Consider the following 21,456-nt stretch of genomic DNA (forward strand, 5'->3'; position numbering starts at 1 on the left):
CTCTTTTTATTTCTCTCTCTGCTTCTGCCTCTGTCTTCTTTCTGAGGGAGTTTAAGGTGGTGTTATAGGTATCCCTATATCTAGGACCTTTGAGCCCACGACTCTTTTGCACTTCTCTTCAGTAGCTAAGCAAATATCTATATATGTAAGCATTCAAGGAGCGAAAATGGGAGAAAGTCCTGGCTACTATCTGAAGATGGGATCCCATTTTATTTCTTCCCCCCAGTCCTTCCAATGCTAATGTGCAACTAAGCATAGCAGCAGCTGCATCATAGCAAAAGAGGTTCCAGAAATAATAACAGAATGCAGAACTACAAAGAATTTTGTTTATTGAGATTAGAATATATGCATTTTCATAGAATATTTATAACATTGCATCCAAAAAAATTCAGAAAAATCAACAATCTATTGTTTGTGATATATAATTATGACATGCAGTATAAACTCCTAATAAAACGATGTTTTCCATCAGCTCCTTTTCTTACACAAGCTCACTGCTTTCACAGATTTACCAACCACTGTGTGCATGTACTTGCAGAGAAGCTTAGGCTGGTGAGCACATCTCATGTCTTTTTGACATTTTGGTCTCTCCTCTATCCCCTTGCCACCTGAGTTTCTGCAGTATAGCAAGGGTTCAGCATCTTCAGCAGATGCTCTTTGAACATTAGAGTGCATAAACCAAGGAAATCTTATTCAGCCATTTCTAAGGCATGAATATAGATCTCTTTGACCAGATGTTACTGGGGGACAAACTAATGTTGGGAAGATGAGAGCTTTCAGCTAATGCTTGTCCTGTGCCCGCTCTACAGTCTGGTGGCTTCAGAGAGGGAAACAGGGTGTTTATAAATGTATGTACGTGTGTGCAAGAGCATGCAGATCTGAGCACCAGTGGGCAGGACAGTGAAGAGGAGCAGAAACCATCTAATATGAGAGGTTGCTCTGATTCTGGCCAGCACTGGAGATTTCAAGTGACTGATACATTGAACGCTTCTCTCATCCTCCTGTCAGGAATGGAGGGTGAACAAGGGGAGAAAAAGAAAAAGGCCTGTGTGAAAGCATGTCTGGGGTGCAGGATCTCAAGAGGCTCATTTGATTTAAAATTTAAGTTTGTCACTGGGATTGCTTTATTTCAGTCAGAACCTGCCCAGGCATCTCACTTTTTCCTCTCTCCAGGTAAAGCAGGATAGGGACTTCATTTTGCCTTCAATTTTGTTTCTTTTTAACAATACAGGTTAGTCTAATTACACAGCAGACTTGTTGATAATGTAGTTTGACTGTTCCGAGTATTGGGGATTCCTCTCCCAGCCCTGTCGAATTCGTGTTAGTTGTTTGTCTAGACAAGGAAGTATGAGCACAAATTTGACAACCAGTACAACGCATGGAATGATGAGAGAGAGCATATAGGCATTTGGAAGATACCATCTGTATGATGATGGACTTAGGAACCACTTTCCACCATAAACCAGTGTGTGTGCGGTGCATAAAATCAATGTCAGATATCCCAGTTTGGACTAGAGGAGAAAAAAGAGAAAGAAGTAGAGGTTAGAATACTAAATTGAACCAGAACAAATGCAAATTACAGTGCACAGCAAACTTCAGGGAATGTGCCAAATTTGAGACTAAATGGGTCTACTGAAATGAAAATGGTTTATATAATATAAGATTTCTTTTTATTTTTTTTAAATAAAAATTCAAATAGATCTCCAGGATGTGATTTTTTTTTTTTTTTTTTTTTTCCCCCCCACCATCAACAACCTTGACAACTTCTTCCACACATTGCCTAATGTATTTGTAAAAATGCAGAGAAAAAGCTTCAGTTCATTTGAGAGGTCCAAGCCTTTTTATGCTTTAGTGATAATCCACCCAGAACTATACTGTACAAACTTTTCACCTAAGTAAAACATTAACTGATAGTAGTTTCTTCTGCTAGCCTTCTTCCTGCAGAGGCACTGCAGCACCAAACTTCTTCCTGAGGTGGGGTCAAGATGATGATGTTAACAGAGGTAGCTTTATTAAAGGCACAGCAAATGTTAGAGCCTGCAGAAACTGGAGACTCTCTTTAGATGCTTGCTGTTGAAAGGACTGGAGCAATAAAGTCGGCTTTCAGAATCACGTTAACTGAATTATCTTGTGAACCAACAAAACTAGCCCAATAAATGGCTAAAATATTTTGTGACTGTGTAATTTGGCAGTCATTAACTTCACAGTGTCACTTTTCCATTTGTCAGTTAGCAGTTTAGGTCTTCCCAATTTTATGTTGTTGGTGTAATACCAGTTGTTCCATAGGTTGCCATCAGGGAAGTTGTGTTTTTTAAATGTGAGCTGTATAGCCAAGTAGATAAATATATATTAATCAGGTGATGGTGAATAATACAGATGTGACATTTAGAGTTAATAATGGAGGGAAGACTTAAGTTACTACTAAATCCTTCTGTGGTCATAGTTCATAAAAGAATAGGGAAGTTTCCAACTGAGAAGAAAAAAGTTGTTTTTAAAGAAAATCTTTTTCTTACCTGTACAAATCGAAATTCTCTCCAGTTGACATTGTTGCTGACGGAAGGCAAGGAAGTTATTCCAAGAAGAACAAATAAAAAGAATCCTAAAATCCCCAAAGCCAAATAAGAGTCACTAAGCCAGCCATTTGTGTTGTCAAATGCAGTAGTTTTATTGTTCAGTGCCTGAAGAAAAGAATACCAGATATATCTTAGTGTTAGCAGTTTTAGGATCAATATGAAGAAAAAAATATCCTTTAACTAAGGGATAAATATTACGCACTATCTGAAAAGAATTGGGTATTTACTTTGGCTACTGAAAATGTGAGAGTGGCATTATGTAGGTTTTGTGTACCTATAACTGTGGTACTTATGTAATGTAGGCCTACTGTGAGGGCAGGTATTCAATTGTTTGTTGTTGAGTAAGGTCAGGAACTCAAAATATGCTAATCTCTGTTCATTGCAGGGGGTTTGGATTAGATGACCTGTAAAAATCCTTTCCAATTCAAACTATTTTTTGATTCTATGGATTCATAAATGTATATGGAGAAATAGAGAAATACATTTCTTTAAATTATTCTTTATGTATTTCTTGATTATTTCATTAATATGTAAACTACCTAGGAGGAAGGTATTTACCCACAACTCAACATCAGAGACCTGTGGATTTATCCATGATCAAAAGGAGTGCAGAAACTAGGAAAATAACCTCATTAAAAAGAACATTAGACTGTCCATGTGAACTTCTAAAGTTTAGCATCCCTGGTAATATTAGTAACAGGGCTAGAGGAAGAGAAGACATAGAGCAAGAAAAAAAATTACCTGTGTGATGGTTCTGTCCTCAATTCTCCATCTTACATAGTAGCGAATTGGGATAACGAGAGTATAAATAACGTGCAGAGAAGCAAATGCCAAGGCTACTAGTCCAAGCTGTTTCCTACACAGCATCCATTTGTCCAGCCAGTCTGGGAAACGGCTGTATTTGGTACCTCTGTATAACTGAATAATTGCAGCAAGTACACCAGGGAGATAAACCAAGGCAAGAAGGATGAGTGCCATTATAGGACAGATCCGATTTGGAATGGAAATTGCAAGAAAAAATGAATAATCCTTATTTTCATAAACACAAGGGTAAATTACGTCACGAACCAAACAGTAGAAGAAGAAGAATGCGGTTAGGCCAAGGGACAAAAAGATGGGAAGCTTCCACATTGGAAAGAGCTGTAGAGGGTAATTTTCTATTTCCCGAGCAGCCAAGAGAGATCCTTGATCTAATGGTGTGAGTCCCAGTGCGCGAACAATATCCATTACTGTTTGTTTAGCTTCTGTGTCATCTCCACAGACAAACACCTGCAGCCAAAAACAAGCAGGGGTTTTATTCTGACAGACTTTTGTGACATTTTCCACTGCGTTTCTGCCTGGGTATGGACTATATGAGCACAAGCTTCTAGGCTCCTTGTTACCTTTCTTGATAGCCTCAATTTATATATATAAAATTGTGTTATAGGTAATTTCTTGATCAACAGTCCCAACAATTAAGAATATCAATCTCGTCTTTGGTGAAATACATTGCTTCAAGTGGCAAAATTTTGTGTATGACAAAAACAAAATATAAGATTACAGTCTTTGTTTAGAGCACTCGAATTTCAGCGTGCTCTTTTGAAGATTCTGCCCACAGTTTGTAAGCACAAGGTTTTGTAATAGTAAGTAGGAACAATATTTTCTATTGCCACTACAATGGTCTATAAGGGCTTCAGGGACCTGGGGGTAGAGACAATTCAAATATCATTTCTCTGTTATGAGAAATTATTCCTTCCCATATCTAGTAAAAGTGTGAAGAAACTCCTTTTTTCTATGAGTGTGAATATTTGTAATACTTCTTTTGGAATAGGCAGAAAGGGGGCAACTTCTGCTGTCATTTATCCAAGTACGATGAAGGTTTCAGATGCCTAGGCTTGTAAATCTTTGGTTTTTAGTTTAGGCAAAATCACTTCCATCAGCAGAAAGCAAAGTTAACAATATTTTGAATAGTTGTATGTTCAGAGTAGCTGAAAACAGGGCAGTAATAAATTCTTCCTCTTCCACAAAGATGCTCGATTGTTTCCTATGACCAGCTTGCCTGTGACTGAAGAGCTCATTAACATGGTTTGCACACTTTGTTTTTGTGTTAGACTTCTGTGGTGATGGATACTGATTTAAAAACTATTAATTTCTTCACCATCCATCTAGTTTACCCCATTGCTTATACTCATTCTGTCGCCCCATTATATCCCTTACATCCTTTTTTTTTTTTTTTGCACTCTTAGGTGAACAAGTGACACAGCCCTCATTTCCTTCTGATTTACTGGTTCTCTGTTTGTAGCTGTTTTCTTTTTTTTTTCCTCGCTTCTCTGATGTCTCTTAACAGCTATCAATATTCCTTGTCATGTCATATTTGAATCCCAAAGTAAATTTTAGTTCACACTTAATTTCAGATTTGCAATTACAGTGAAATTTCCATCTCAGCCTTGTCTGAGTCATATGTCCCAAGCGTGTGTTTTGTCTAACTGTTAAAAGCCTATATGATACTTCATAACTCTATGAAATAACAAATTCCTGCAGTTCAGTCTTACCTGCCGGCTTGCATCCAGGGTGCCCGACTGCAGAGCCCAGGCTGACACAGTGTTAAAGGCTTTCACAACCCTAGCACTGGGCACCAGCTGAGCCAGGTACTTTGCATTGGATTCAGGATACTGGTTTATTTTTAAGTTGTTGCTTATGTCCACCAACACTTTTCCGTGGAGTGTTTCCTCTAGTGATGCAAGGAAGTCGTAATGTTGCCTCTGGATTGCTATAATAATGATGGCAGCTTTCTGTGCTGCCTCGGCATGGCTCAGCACCTCTGCATCCTTGGGAATCAGGCTGGATGGCCATGGGTTCCGGCTTCCAAATACGACGGGGTAGCCAGACTGAATCAGTTTATGGCCCAGAGCTCTTCCAAAATCTCCTGTTCCAAATATACACACTGTCTCTCTTTTGTTAGATGTTTTGGGAACCAAAGCCATTATGTTGGAAGAATTTTTATTCATCTATTAAAAAAAAAAAAAGAAACTAAGTAAAACATTTTTCTCTTGAAAATGAAAGGTTAATTTTTTGTTCTGGCTGTACAAAATAAATATCTGAGAGTTTTCTTGATTCTTAATCTACAGTTTTTAAAAAATGAATTCTGGATATTCAGCTCTCCGTCTCTGACAACACCCTCCTCTCTGTTCATCTTCCGGATTTTAACATTCAACTGAATTATTGCAGTTTTCCTGTCTCAAAGGGAAAGCAGGAGAAAAGGGTATAGGATCACAATGAACAAGGGTTGCATCTGTTTCAGGACCATTTCTGTTTCTTTATGCTATAGAAAAGCATTAAAGATGAGCGTGACTCTAATCAGATTGGAACCTGGAAGGTCTGTTTGTAAAACACTTGAAGTGGTGTACAAGCTAGTTACAAATTTATGTTGTGTGCAGTACTTTCTTTATATGCCCATTCAATGCCAGTTTGGTTGATTATTGTTCAATTTCCTGAAGAATGTCCCATAAAGTGTTTGGACAGTGGAACGGGTGTATTTTGCATTGAACATGTGTTACTCTTAATGAAATTCTCTGAGACTTTTATCTGTCCTCCTTTATCACAGTACCTGGAAGCTTCAAAGACTTTAATGTATTATCCATGCCATAGCATTATGTACGCTCCGTTCTTACAGAGTGAGACCCATGACCCAAATGCAGAATCAAACACGGCTGCTCCAAAGGTCTTCTCATAGATCCATATGCTGTTGCCCTCACTTTACAAAAAGTGATCTGAGGACAGAAAACCTGAAGCCTTAAGGAAGATCTCTAACAGGAGATCTTGTGAGACCCTTCTCTCCAAACAGCCACTAATTTAGTACTTGGAGCAGCCATGTTATTTTGCAGGAGCCCTAATTCAAGGTTTTCGGAACATCTCAGGTAAGTGGCTTAATTAAAGCTGTGGGAATAACTGATTTTCCAATTTGGAGGACAGAACTGCATAGAATAGTTAGCTAGATCCAAAACAACTGCTCTATGGCTGTTAATATTAACACTATGCTTGCATTCCTACGTGAAGCCCTGCTCAGAATGAAACTGCCACTTAAAATATAGAGATCATACTCTTCTTTTTTCTTTTTTCCCAGTGTTCTCTTACACATTTAAAACTCATCCTCTGAGGGCTCTTTTACTGTCCCATGCAGCTCCAATGGGAGGAAAACTGTGCAGTCCTTTTTGTGGATAGTCTGTATTTCAAAAATGAACAGAAAAGTTACATCTAATATTAATAAATGGTTCAACTCAGTACCTAATGGTACTCAGTTTTCTTTTCTCAAATTTTCCTTTTAAGAAAGTGGGCCCCTATCCAAAATGAAAGAAAACTTCTTTGTAATATGTGGTTGTCCAGCTGTTAACTTCTGTATTTGTCCCCAAGAAATCATTAAGTTACTGCTGAATGAACTATGCAAACCATTTTTTTCACCAGAGTAAGACTGGACAAGAGAAACTCAACAAACCAACCATCTCAAACGGGTTTTATCAAGTAATATTTGGTATATTTACCATCAAACAAACATATGAAGAGTTTCTGTTGTTCAATATTATTGAACATTTCATTTGCTAGTGAACACTGAACTTGTCTTGCTGGGAAAGAGAAGAAGAAAATAAGAGGAAGATGAAAAGTAAAACTAATGTAAAGAACAATTTTTTCTTTTTTGTGTGTCTGTACAGTTTCTTGGAGCCCTATCTAAGATATGAAGGGACTTGTACAAGTCATTGAATGTTATTCTATAAAGAGCTGAAGAGCGTTAAAGCTGCCTTTATTGCTAGTGGCCTAATTTAATTTAATACCACTTTTAACAGGAAAGACAGTTTGCTTGAATCAACTAAGCAGAATTTACTTATTTCCTCATTAAGAATTAGTTGTTATAGCGATGCCCATTGCTGTTGTGATAGTGCACATGATATATTAGAAATGAACTGGTCATGAACAATTTTCATAACACAAGGTATACTGTAAAACAGATGTTAATTGAATTGTGCATCTGCTATATCAGAAAATGACATGTAAGACAAAGGAATTTTGCTTTTAAATCCCAGGCTGTTGGGATTATGCCTCCTTCTAATAAATAAGCATTTTAAGTCAATTTTCTCAATTTAATTGTTTTCAATTCAACATGTCTTCAAACATGTCTTTGTGCCAACTGGCTACTGTTAAACTGAAAAGGTTGTGGGCACTGCAGTTGACTTCTGGAGATTAATTCAGGCAGTAGACTGCACAGATAAATTTGGGCTTTGCTGTGTGTGTTTGAACAAAATGAAGAAAATGTACCTTTGCTATGATGGCAACTTGGTGGGTGTAAAGTTGAAACAAGGAAAATGGCCTTATAGAGTCCGTTACAGTGATAGCTGCAATGAGAGAAGATATTCATTTGCTGTAGAAGAAGACTTTCTGTTGTCCTACATCAGTGTGAAAGATGTGATGAAGTACATAAAGGACATAGGACCAGCCTGGTGTCAGAGCTCAACCCGAAAGCTGATACTGTGTCTTGTTAAGCAGCTGATGGCAGCAGGGTTTGCTTTGTGCCCATGTGCTGGGCACTCTCAAAGCACTGGAGGAAACAGAAACACTAACAAAGAAACAAATGACCATCCTTTGTTCTTTCATGTGTGTACCCAAATATTATCTGGGAAAAATCAGAGCTTTGTGGAGCTCTGTATTCACATATAATACTTTTGTTTATGTCCATGCTCCTAACATTGGTAAGCTAGTGATGCTTGTTATTTCAAAGATAACATGCTTCCATATAAGCTTCTTATTGATAACTGTGTCCTTTCTTTTCTACATAGTTGTATTTTTATACAGTGAATTATCCTATTTTTAGGGAAAATGGTGATAACCTCTGATCTGATTGTCACTTGGTCAGTAATGACAGAAGGAGGCACTGGAAGAACAGAAGAAGCAAAACCATCATTAAATACTGCACAGGCACTTGGGGAACTGAAACAAGATACACTTTCTTCCAGCAATTATATATAAATACCTACACAGGAATTTGAATGAATACAGGAATGCTGCTTTGTACATGGGCAAAAAGGAGGGATTTCCTAGCAGAATCATTCTGCAGATGAAACACAGTGCCAAGAGTGGAAAAGCAGATGTGGGACTGAGACAGGCAGGGATGGAGAATGGAAAGATCAGACAGATGTAACATGAAATGGTAGACAGGAGATCAATGGAATGATTCAAAAGGTTGAATGACAAGATGAAAGGAGCAGGAAAGAGAAATTTTACTATTTACATTTTAAAAAGAAGCAAACTAAATAGCTATGACAGTGATTTTGAGATTGTCTAGCCCATCTTCCCTCCCTAAGGCAGGATGAACTACATTTAAACCAAGCCTGACAGATGCTTGTCTAACCTGTTTGTGGATCTGGCAGTCTCCCTTGCTTTCTGCTGTCTCACTGGTCATAATACAAGGCAGATCTTCTGTCCAATCTGTATTGGGCTGCATTGCCTCCTCCATTGTACACACAGGTGTCAATTTGTCCCCCTTCTCTTTTTCAGAAGCCTTTGTTGGACATGAAAGCTGTTACCATTTCACCCTTCTCTTCTCTAGATGAAATAACACCAGATCCTTTCCTGCACCTCATGCTTCTGAGAGTGGGAATCATCCTAGGCTAAACTCTTCCAACTGATAATTAAAAGTATGGTGCTAAAACTGAATGCAGTACTCTCACTGAGATCTCACCAGCTGGAAAGGATTACTTTGCTTGCCTCATAGACAACACATCATCCCACTGACACATCTATCTTATTCACAGTACAGCTGATTCAAAGTCAGCTTGGGATGGCTTACGTACTTTAGCAAGCAGTTTGTGGCAACAGGAAGGAAGATGTAGAGTGGAACAGCTGGTGCTGAGCACATGGTCATGCTGAGAGCAGGATTTCCACCTTGGAACAGCCTTGGTCTAGCATTGCAGCCTGAATGTCCATTAACAGCTGCAGTGTGCTGGGTGCACCCAAAGCATATCATCTGGCTCAGTCTTTGTGGGAAGGAATCATTTTCTTCCATATACTCCAAGAAAACAAAGCTTGATAATTAGTGATTTGCTTCAAAAATGCACTTCTGATCAGAATTGGAATACCAGTGTACTGCACCCTGCAACTTCCCGTTTTTTAATGCAGAACTGCTCCCAAGCCAATAGCTCCATCTTCAACATGTGCAGTTCTTTTCTGACTCTTGCTGTATTGTGCTCTAGTCCCTGTTAAATATTTTTTTAGTCTGTAACTTCAATTTGCCAAGATCATTTTGATTTTTAAGGCTGTCCTCTAATGTGCTTGCAGGCTTTTTCAGCTTTGTCAGATTGTCAGCTTTAATAAGCATACTGTCTATTCCAGCATCCATGCCATTTAATAAAGTTCCAGAAGAGGACTTTAGCCAGGAGAGACCCTCAGTATATCTGCAGTAAATTTAGCCTTCTATTTTGACAGTGATTAACAGAGAGACTGAAAATGCCTCTTTCACTCATTCTACAGAATCCTACCTTATATTAGTTCAGTCAGGCTGCATTTCCCTCATATGCTTATGAAAATATTCTCTAACATACTATACTAAAATCTTCATTCATCTCAAGCTGCACAGCCTTTGTGATTCACCAGATCTGGTATGATCTTATATAAAGAGATTAGCTGGGTTTGGAATGCTTTCTTCTTGATTAATACACGAGTCTATAATCTATTTTTTATTTTTTATTATCTTCTATTTGAGAATTGTTCTTAAATGGATTGGGCCAGAATTCTGCGCTTCCTCTTTCTACTTACTTTTCAGGATAGCTGTTATTCCTGTGTTCCCAGTCTTTGAAAACTTTACCTCTTCCATGCAGTTCTTAAAGGTAGTTATTAATGGCTGTGGAAATGCTTCAGTTATTCCCTGAACAATTTAAGGCAAATTCCATCAGCCTCACTGATCCCAAATCATTTAACTCACCTAAGCATGATCTAATCTGTTACTTCTGTTACCCTGCCTGAATTCTCATCTCTTTATTACTGGTGTAGAGTAAAAGAGGCATTGTAGAGATGGCTTTCCTGGAGTCATTAGTCAATAGCTTTCTCTCAGTTGTTTCTAGATAAATCCCTTTCTTGATTGACAGTTTGTGCTTTTACAGTGTTCTGGATGTACTGTTGGATGTACTATTTAATTACTTATTTTTTTGTACAGTGGCTTTTCAAATTTTAGCAACGTATCTGTACTGTTCTATGTTTGTCCATAGATTTTATTTCTGTATTATTTTATTGTTTGAAGTTTCTGAAGAATTCACAGCTTCAGCTACATGGCTGTCTTCCTGCAATCCTTCCTCCGCCTTGCAAACGTTTTCTGTCTTTCTGCTTTTAATGCCATTTCTATAAGCAGGTGTCAAATCCTCAGATCTTATTTTTCTTCTCAGATTCTACTTTTCATGGAACATCACCTGCCCACCTTCTGAGTTTAGTATTGTCTTCTTATTATTCTGCTAAGTGAACAAATCTGTTTTTGAACAATTGATCTTGTCTAGTGGCCTATAGTATCTTTCAGCTGTGACTGAACATCTGCATTTTCTCCTGCATAACGTTCCAAGATCATCTTCTAGGACTATATCCTTTTACCTTTTGATTCAGGGAAAAAGGTTAGATAATTAAGTGGAACATAAGGACTTTGAGAAGATAAATGGCCCAGGCATTGCCAGGAGTTTGATCCATAGCTGTATAAAAGAAAGGTTAGCAAGTAAGAAGAAAGTTAATGGCCAGCACAGCTGTGACTGAGGTAGGTTATGGTGTAGTCCACCAGAGGATCTAGTCTCTGAGGATTTGTCTGTTTCTGTTTTCTCCAAATCTCATTTTAGAGCAAGGAGTAGCTGAACTGTCTCAGACAGTATTCATGTATGTAAGCTCTCAAGTCTCTCAAAAGGTCTTTTCAGCCAAATCTTTGTAACTCTCTGGTCAGGAATAACTGGAAAACACTGAGTTCACTACACAGATTCAAGAGTTAGCTTACATATCTTGCATCACACAGACAACATTGAACTAATTTCACCAATTCAGAGATTGTCTCAAGCATATTCTCAACAGCAGTACTGAGAGAAAGCCCAGCACACCACCAGACTTGATGGGATTACACTTCATCAACTTGTGCAACTAGGAACTGATCTTGAGTTGGCGAATTGCGCTTATGGCAGGAGCAGTGAAAATAAACCCTTTGCAGGTGCCCTATGCCCTGAAGACCTCTTTGAACAGACAGAACAGTATCAATGATGTTTGCCTCTGTGTACACCTGATCCTTCCCTACTACTGGTAAATATATATTCTCCTTAAACAAGGGCAGACTGCACTATGGCTTACCAGCAGTGCTTTCACGCCCTGCTAATGACATGTATTCATGCTGGTGGCAATAAAGAATAGTGCCTACAACCAAGAGTAGAAAGATAGTGGATTGGCCATGTTTTACATTTAGTCTTTTTTTTTTTTTTTCATTCAAATCCTTGTATACCTATACACAGGCATGGTGAACTTCAAACAAATAAATACATTTGTATATATTTCTGTTTGGAATGGTTGGTCCTTTCAGGTCTTTTCTTTCTCATGCTGTCAAGTTCTACAAAGTTAAACAAAACTTAAAAAAAACTGTTTGAAACTGAGTTAGATAATTTTCATTATTGTCTTAGCAGTTTACTGCATGTACTGACACGTAGAAATGATTCCCTTTTGATTTTTTTTTTTTTGGAGTTTTGTCTCAGAAAGCCTGAGATGTGAGTCATCTATGATCAAAAGTGCCCTAATAAGTTAAAATTAAATAGAGTGGCCTATTAAATACAAGAGAAAATGAGGATCGTTAATACTTCATTTCTTGCATATTTGGTATTGCAGCTTTGAATGTATCTTTCTGAAATGTTCTACACATGCATAATATTCAGTAATCCTGGAGTAACTTGGAAAACAAGTGAAATGTGATTTAAAAATTCTCATTGGAAAGACATATACACTATTCCGAGGCAATCTCATTTTCTTAAAATTTCATGTTACTATCTCCACAGAGAGAGACTGCACTCTCTAAAAAACAGCACTTCTTATAAGCTGACAGTTGTAGAACCAAATCTGCCCTAAATTACAAACTGTATTTTCTGTTGTTTGCTACACCAGAAACTGAAAGGCATGTGGAAACTACTCTCCCTTGATTAATCTAGTAGTTACACACATAAAGAAAATAGCAGAGTAGCTCCTAACAAACATATCACAGCAAATTATTCATGAGTTTTCTTTCAAGCAAATGAATATCTTCTATTTTCATCAGCAGAAAGTCCTGAGTTCCAAGTTTTGACAAAGCTTATAAAGAATAATTGTTTGAGACAATAAATCCTCCTACAGAGGACATTGCATTTCCCACATCTTCGCTTTTTATCAGGAGAACACTAAAGCTGCCTGGAGGCTCTTCAAACAGATGAAGTATAGGCCTAAACATATGTGTTTAATGTTGTCTAAATCATAGCAAAGTACTGAGAGAGCTGGAAATCTCACCACCTCCAGCTTTCCTGTAAACACGTAAGACTCAGCTATAACTGGTGTAATTTCCTTGGCATGTTTAGGGTTGTTGTGCTTTTTGGAGAGGTATAGGTATCAAGATTTAATCCAACTGCAAGAGTGAGAAGATTTCAGAAAACACCCAAGGCTAAGTGATAGTGAGAAGAGGCAGGTTTGTCTGGAGTGCAGAATGGGGGCACTGGATTTATCCCCACTATAATGCTCAGGAGATGTCCTGAGACCTTGAAAGATATGTTTTCAGGCCCACACTGTACATGACAAGCACCTTTTGGATTCCTGCTGTGTCCTCCAAGGCTGTCTTCTCTCTCAGTGAAGCTATTCTTCTGTGCATCTTTTGTCTGCTATTTAGAGACATTAACAAACAGCTCTGTCTCACAGAGAAGTAACACTAGAAATAATGAAGCCTGGCTTCCCAGGGATTTGTGTTTCTTGGCTGATTACAAGCGCTGATTGAAACTGTTTCCAATCACAGGATATCACTCCTTCAAGATTTCTTCTCATGTGGATTTTCAGATCTTTAAATGTGTACTGTCACAGTACAGTCTTTCATTTCTTAGGACTCTTACGTGGAGTCTTCAACTGCCTATTTTATGACACTGAAGAAAAACAAAATCCTCACTTCTCCTGGTATATTTGTTTGAAAGCATCACTAAAACAGTGGTTGAGGGACACACAAAATACATGCGCTCACATCCCTCAATATGATCAGAGAAATCTCACTTTCTACAGAAATCAAGGTAAAATAACATCAAGACTGGAATTAGGTAGCATTGCACCAGCAACTGACCAAAATCATGCCTTTGGCCCACTAAAAATGTAGGAGTTCAAAACACTGTATTTATTTTGAGCTCTAGCAATATGTGATAAGCCCAATTGTCTTCCTGTTTACACTAATGGAATTGTTGATTTTCAATTAACTTGTTTTTGGATTGGTGTAAACATGAAGATAAGAGAGCCCAAGTGCTCTGTGACACCTGTGATAAAACAAAAAGTGAGGTGGCTGCTGCAGCATAGAAGCCTCTGTGGTGATGGACCCGGCTGCCTTGTGCTCTTAGCAATCTGAGGAGTGGGTGGGAGCATATGAAAGATTTAAGCAAAAGTGGCATGAATGTGAAGCTTTCTTGCCAAAACAAATATATGTGGATTTGCAGTATGTCTGGAATGGGGCCAAGCATATTTTCTTACAGAAAGTTCATTAATCTGCATTCTTGCTTACATAAGCCCATACACTAAAATGCTGTTATAAAAAAGTGTTTAAAGATACTCCATTTAACAGTGGATAGCTTCATCAGCACTCTCACTCACTCAATATGAAGTAATTAAATGTATTATTTGCTTCTTTTGTTTTCCTTTCTTTCTTTTACATGGAATTGAAATTTTTTGTGTCCTACTTGACTGCAGTCAAGTGGCATCTGCAGAGCCGTGCGTGCATTTAGGAAAAATGAACATTGATATTTTCAGAAAGAAAGAAATGGTGTTCCTCACAAAAAAAGTGACAGTTTTAAATGTGGTTGCATTTTGCAGTGAGAAAAAATTATCAGGCTTTTATTTTTAAAAACTAACTCATTCCCAATATAGAAATTCCTCTTCTTAATGAGGCAATAATTTCAGGAGTGTTCAAACAACGGCCCTAAGCTACAGGCTTTGAAAATTAGCAGCTGAGAAGCCTGAATTTAAAAACATGCTTTGAAAATATTGACAAAGAAACACCAGCGGAGGTGATATTTGTCAAAAATTTGCAGAACTGTTGAGAGCAGCCTCCTCTACTGAGAAATGGAGAGATCTAATTTTTTGTAGAGTTCTTTTGTCTGAAATTCCTTTGAGTTCAGCACAGGTTTTGCACATGGCTGAGCCGTTAACTCCCTCTCCTGGAAAGCGGGAAGGGGTTTTAAGTTGTGGATCACTGCCTCAGCTTCTCACCTTGGCACTGGCAGGAATGAAATGTCTCTGCCAGAGTACTGCACATCAGCTGCTGATCTGGAAGCACAGCAGTGTCACCTAATTGCTCACAGTGCTGCACAGGGCAGCCCATGCTATCCCACGCCATGATCTGCTGCACAGGGACACAGTAGACCGCACACAGGATCTCTGACATATCTCTGCTGCCGTCTTTACAGAGAAGGCACCTGAGTTTCTAGTGATCCTGAGTCTCAATCAGATTTTCTGGGCATTTTCATTCTCATCTCTGTGAAATATATAGGGTCAAGGCAGAGGTTATGCTTTTGGTTCTGCACCCCAAGACCATTCAATATACAGTTAGGCAACACCAGGCCATATTGCAGTGAAGGCAAAGGTGGATATCTGGGACATGACATGGAGCAGAGGCCAATGAAAATTTTAAGTATTCTTATTAAACTTAAGAAGAGGTAACAAAGAGGGCACTCACAGGTACCAAAATTCCTTCATTTTGCAAACAAATAATGAAAAAAGCAAAGGTCAGGCTGGAGAAAGTAACTTTTTTTTTTGCTAGTAGGGAATTTTGCTCAAAACCCATCAATCTTAATTTTACAATGACTTATTTAAACAAATAATTCCTTAAGTAAACACTTTTCTTACTGCTTATCATCAATCAAATAGCAATTGGTAGAGTTAACTTCTCATAGAAAGCTACTGCTTTTGGTAGTGATGCAGATTGGTGATCCAGAGGCTTGGATTCAATTTCCAATCTAGTTATCAAAGGAAAAAAAAAGTTAGATCTGCACGGGGAAGCACTGACCTCTTACTCTGCTTATATAAATCTTCCACAAATTTTACAAGCAAAAGAATTTAGATCCACTGGATGCTTTTTATGATTTTTTTTTCCTCCCCGAATATCTGTGCAGTCAGATTTGAGATCAACAAATGCACCCTGACCCTAACACTGCCAGAGCTGCTTAGTTCTGGAAGTCATTGAGATCTGCTCAGTATAATTTGGGGTAAAAATGAGCTGAATGTCTGTGCCGTGAGGTACAAAAGAAAGTGTCATGCTGATTTCGTAATTACCTAATTGGACTAAATAATTTCCTCCCACAGGGTGACCCTCTCTTGCAGCTCCACCAAGGATCTGCAATACAAAATGAGGAACTGAATTTTCTGAATAAACCCATTGTCTTTATTGTATTACCACTTTATGCTATTACGGTTATTGCATAATTACCCTCTTGTGGTGAGTACTCATGTCTTCTTTTACACATTTCCTGCTCTCACACTCCTTGTAGCATGGGACCACCCCAGAGACATCCTTCGTCAAACACTCTTGGTGCTCTAATGATGCCAGAAAGTGTTTTTTGCTCTTTGGCAATCAACCTCTCCACTAAATTTCCTAACACTTCAGGCTTGTTTATCTGGAGGCCTACAGAAGCTTGCTCACATAATTGGTATCACTAATGGATTGGTGACAGGCACCAGTGAAACACTTTGATCCCCGTCCTCAGGTGCTGTAAGTTGTCTGGAGTGGATGGCTGAGCTGCTTTCACCACTGATCAAGCAGTTTGTAGCAGATTATTATAATTAAGCACCTTTGAAGTGCCAAGTTTTATGAAGCTCTGGTTGTAGAATTCAAATGAGATTTATTAGTATGAGATTTATTAATATTCTCATTTTTTTATAGGATATTGTGCAGCTTATGAAAATGGTTTCTCTGCACGTTCAGATTCGTCTTGGTGAGGCTGCTCCACCTGAGGAAGGCACATCACCCAGAGCTGAGAACAATCCTCGCTCCTTATTTCATCTTAACCTCACACGTACTAAAGTAAGTCATAGGATATGCATCTCCCAGTGGTGTTCTATACCTCACTGAGCCATGGAATCCCTGCCAGCAGTGCTGGAGCTGTCTCCACCAAGGCTATGGCATTCCTCAGGTCCCAGAGAAGATCACATCAACATTTCAGCTAAATAAAAAGACAGTCTGAAGCCACCTTAGTGATGCTGCCTCCAGGTCTATGCTCAGCAGTCATTGCAAGCTCAGGAAGCAGCTTTGTCAGACCCTTAATTAGCACTTTTGTTGACAGCTGTTCCCGCTCCTCCTGTTTCCCAGCAGCACCGCTGCAACCTGTGCTCACCCCGCTGCCGCCCACAGCTGCTGAACCCATCTCAGCACTATGCCCAGGCTGCCACCACAGCTGGCTGCTCAGCAAATCTCCACAGGGAAAAGAGACGAGACCACAAAACAAATAGGAAGGAAACTGGACACCCGGATGGAATTACATGAACCAGTCTGCCAAGCATGCTTCCGGTCAGACCAAGAAACCAGGCTGCATGCTGGGGGACTTCAATGGGAGGAGTCCTGGGAGGAGATAAGAGAGAAAGTGCTGGAAATGTGAACTTACCCACTTCTAATCTCAAACATGACTTCAATTAAATGAACTTACTGTATTATTGTCCCTGCTCTCACTTGAGAGGAATACGTGTTGAAGAAATTTTGATGAAGAAGAGAGTAGGTGGGTCTAAATAGCAAGGTCAAATGAGGAAAACCACCTCTTTTCTATTTCTGAGCATGCATAAAGGCATTAAGTCAAACATTTGATCTGCAATATGCACACGTACAGGTGACTTTCAAATATCTCTTCCCACCTTTTCTTCTCCCCAAAAGCAGCTTTCAGAAACCAGAATTAATATACATAAAAACTCCAATAGAAACAAACAAACAAACGCCAAAAAGCCAGCATCTGTAAATTGTAGTGTGGAGCATAAAAAATACAAAATGTTGCAGTTGCGCTCTGCTAGCCCTGTCACTGAGAACAGAATGGGAGAAATGGTTGGCTCAAAGCTTGAAGTTACCACATAAACAGATTTTAATAGAAACAGACCAGGAAGCAGTGAGAGAGGTCTTAAAATGCGCTGATGTGAACTACTCTCCCTGAAGGCCTTGGTTGCTGTCTCTGCATTCTTGAGGCACAACAGGAATGGATATGTAGGGAGGAAAGGTCGTTTCTGAGTGCCTCACACCCATGCCAAGCACACTACCAGGTGCTGTCCTTGAAGTAGCTGTGGTCTGACCCTGAGAGCTGAACTGCTGTGAGTGGTGGGATTGCTGTGCTAACCCAAGAGCAGCTGAAAGCATCCCCAGGCTCCACTGTGATGTGAACGATGCACAATTCAGAAGGCAGGACAGTCACTTCTGAAGTGAGCTGCTGTTCTCAAACAAAACACTAATGTAAGTAACATGCTTTGTTAACAATTTTGGAACACAAAGTAGACTGCTTATCAGTTATGTTTTCTGCTTTTGACTAAGAGAAATAATTTAAAAAATGCCATCTGCCTAGAAGGGTATAAATATGAAAAGTGCTTGATAGATTTGAATAACCAAATTCCTGTATGGATGAAGAAAGTACAGGGATGCTTGATTTTTCAATGACTATTGTAATATTTTGGTATGTAGTCATGGTGTCGCCTCAGTTATTACAACTTCATGCTTGCCAAAATCATTGCTATTAATGCAACCAGGAGCTTTGGAAAGTCACATCTAAAAAAGAATTTACATCTTTCACTAATTCAATCCTTTCAGAATGTCTGAAAAATCTGAAAAAACTGCCATGTGCTGTGAGTGACAGTTCATATTTGTAGATTTAGGGGGGATATGAAATCTTCCTGTATCAAAGCTGACTAACAGTTCTGGCAGCTGCAAATGTTCTCTGAATTAATAACATGGTGCTGGCATAAGACAATGCTCAAGAAAAATCCATTTCTTTCTGCAGCACTGAAACCTCTCACTTCTAAAATATTAAACAGTTTTAAAATTGGTATGCTACTTGAAGAGAAAACATGAAATCCACATGTGAGTCCAGAAGTGAAAAGAATCCTTAGCTCCAACTATTATTACAAGTACTTTATGATTGGTGGTAAATCAAATGCCCTTAGAGTACTTCCACTTATTACTAAAATTCAAACCAGAATTTTAGCTCTCTCTTAGGAAGGAATATCCTATTTCCAGATTCACCATTTAAAACCCACTGACCAACACTTATTTGCAGAAGATTTCTCCACTTCCTTAACTCTAGCAAACACCTCTGAAAGATTAAATAAACTTGTTGCCAGTTATGTAAGCTCTCTGAATACCAATGGGCTGATTCAAAGTTTGGTTGCCCTAACTTTACAGATAAAACTATGTCCCTATATTTCCATGCTTTCTTATATCATCTCTCAGTGACTAAAATATTATGTAATGTCAATACAAAGCCCTGGCTTTGTATTTTATATCTAGCAGGGAAAAAAGCTAAGGTCAAATTTCAGTACACTGATGGTTGAGTTCAAACCCACCTAAACCTCCTGGGATGTCAGCCTTGCCATTCTAGGCATTCCCTAATCCCACCTGCAGAAATGAGAGAAACCTGCGGATCGGATGGCCTCTGTAAAACTCACCTGTGCACTCAACCTCCTCCTCTCCCCCAGGCAAACCAGTCTTCCAGCCAGTGAGGTGCTGTTAGTGCTAGCACAAGATCTGCTCTTAGATGCTGCAGAGAGGTCCTGTGCCAGGAGAAGAATGCAGAAACCTGACAGCCTCGCTGGCATTTATCTACTAGAAGCTAGGGTGCACGTGGGAGGGAGAGATGAGGAGGTGTTGCAAGCCCTGTCTGTCCATGCTGGGTGAAAGAACTTCCCGTCTAAGTTGTTGGGGAAAGTCCCAGCCCATGTATTTACAGCTGAGGTGAAGCTGTGGTTGCTTTTTTTAAAGCAGGCACAGGCTTGCCCCTTGGCTATAGGCCAGCAAAAAGGTTTGGCTGTGTTTCCCGCTCTTGGAGGACTAACTTGAGAACTGCAGAAGTCAAGAATGTTTGAGAAGCAAAACAGGAACTATTTGCCTGGAAGGAGAGCTCTCTTTGTGTCGTTCCTGGGTCGTTCCAGCTGTGGGTAGGGATAGTAAGAATGTCACCTTGGGATGAAAGGAATTTGACATGAGGATGGCTGAAAGTACCACATCTCTGAGATTTTCTATGTATTCTTGGCAGTGACCCCATGGAGTCAGAGCCAATCATCCATTTGTACTGAGAAATGCATCTTTAAGGCAGAAGTCTGGGAGTATGCAAAATTCTGGATGTTACACATCTCTTTGGAATGGGGTATAATTCAAAACAGATGGTATAATTCAAAACAGATGCCTTAAGCATCAAGAGATCACAGGAGTGGATCGTTGTCCAAATAGGAGAAAGGGGCTCAGAGTGTCCCAATAACACTGAATTTTTATAAAAAGTTTGGGAAATAAACTGAAGGGAATTTAAATAAGATTGCACTCAAGATCTGAAAGAAATGTTTGCCACTAAAGAGAAAGAAATTAAAAATTATTTTTTATATCATCTTGATTTTGAAAGATGTGCATGAAACTGACTAGGAAAACATAGGAAGGACATAGGACATAAAAGTAATCTTGAAAAAAAAGGGCAAGAAGTCAGAAAAAATCTGTGAACTAGGGATAAAGAAACTATGTAAGTGAGAGTTCGAGTTCTAAAGAGACCGAATTATGTTTGAGATTTAGGATAGGAACAGTCCATGTCTGTTGTACACTGACAGAAAGCGCAAGCTAGTGCAATGCCTGGACCATGGGAAAAGATCCAGGATATCCAAAAGATGATGTTACTTTGGAAGAACTCGCGAGAGTTAGCAAGGTGTACGAGACATGGGCAGAGAGAATGACCTGGCTGTGGTTTTCTTCTAGTAGCAAAGGGCACTGAGAAAGTGAAAATGTCAGATTAATCAGAAAAGTATTCATTTTCAGCACATCCGTCAACTAACATGCTGCCAAAAATAGTGTTATTATACCTAAAAGAAAGTCTTAAGAGAGTACAAAGGGAGACAGTTAATTCACAAAGCTTAAAATCACAAGGTTAACTCCATAGGGAATATAAAAGAAATAAATGAATACGTAATAGATGGAAAAAGAGGAAAAATGCTATGCCTTTGAGACCATCAAAGCAATCTAAGCATTTAAAGCCCACATAATAATATGAATATAAAAAGCTGAGAAAGAGTTTGAAGCCATTTCTCAGTAGACCAAGACCTCAACAATATTAAGTAGTGTAAGAAAAGGTTGAATTGTCCAACAATTTTAACAACTATGCAAGTTCTTTACTTAGTAAGTCCATACTTTAAGAAGGATCTGCATCTGCTCCCTGGGATGTGTAGTGGAACTGAATGAAGTAGTTCTTGTAGCTGCAGAGAAATCAGATGAAACCTCTTGTTTGTCATAGTTGTACTCAAAGGAACAAAACAAGTTTGTTATGCTGCCAAGAGGAGATATGGTAAGTGACAACCTTTCCATCCTTAGTACTTCACTGGGCTGTGGCTTGTGCTCATATTAGGAAAAAGAAAAGAACAGGTATTTTTGAACTTTCATAGAACCTTTGTGAGTTGCACTGTTTTCTCAGATGTCTATTTAGGC

General features: G+C 38.9%; 1 protein-coding gene across 1 annotated transcript; it reads right to left on the reverse strand.

Annotated features, from left to right (window-relative positions):
- Positions 1-312: 312 nt before the first annotated feature.
- Positions 313-19,603, reverse strand: STEAP4 (STEAP4 metalloreductase). Its single transcript, XM_003207058.5, has 5 exons — positions 19,443-19,603; positions 5,105-5,560; positions 3,315-3,842; positions 2,514-2,678; positions 313-1,511 (listed from the first exon to the last, which is right to left on the reverse strand). The coding sequence occupies exons 1-5, from the start codon at positions 19,590-19,592 to the stop codon at positions 1,242-1,244; spliced, it is 1,569 nt and encodes a 522-aa protein (XP_003207106.4). The 5' UTR covers positions 19,593-19,603; the 3' UTR covers positions 313-1,241.
- Between the last annotated feature and the right edge of the window lie 1,853 nt (positions 19,604-21,456).

This window comes from Meleagris gallopavo, chromosome 6 (assembly GCF_905368555.1).
Source record: "Meleagris gallopavo chromosome 6, MGAL_WU_HG_1.1, whole genome shotgun sequence".
NCBI lineage: Eukaryota > Metazoa > Chordata > Aves > Galliformes > Phasianidae > Meleagris > Meleagris gallopavo.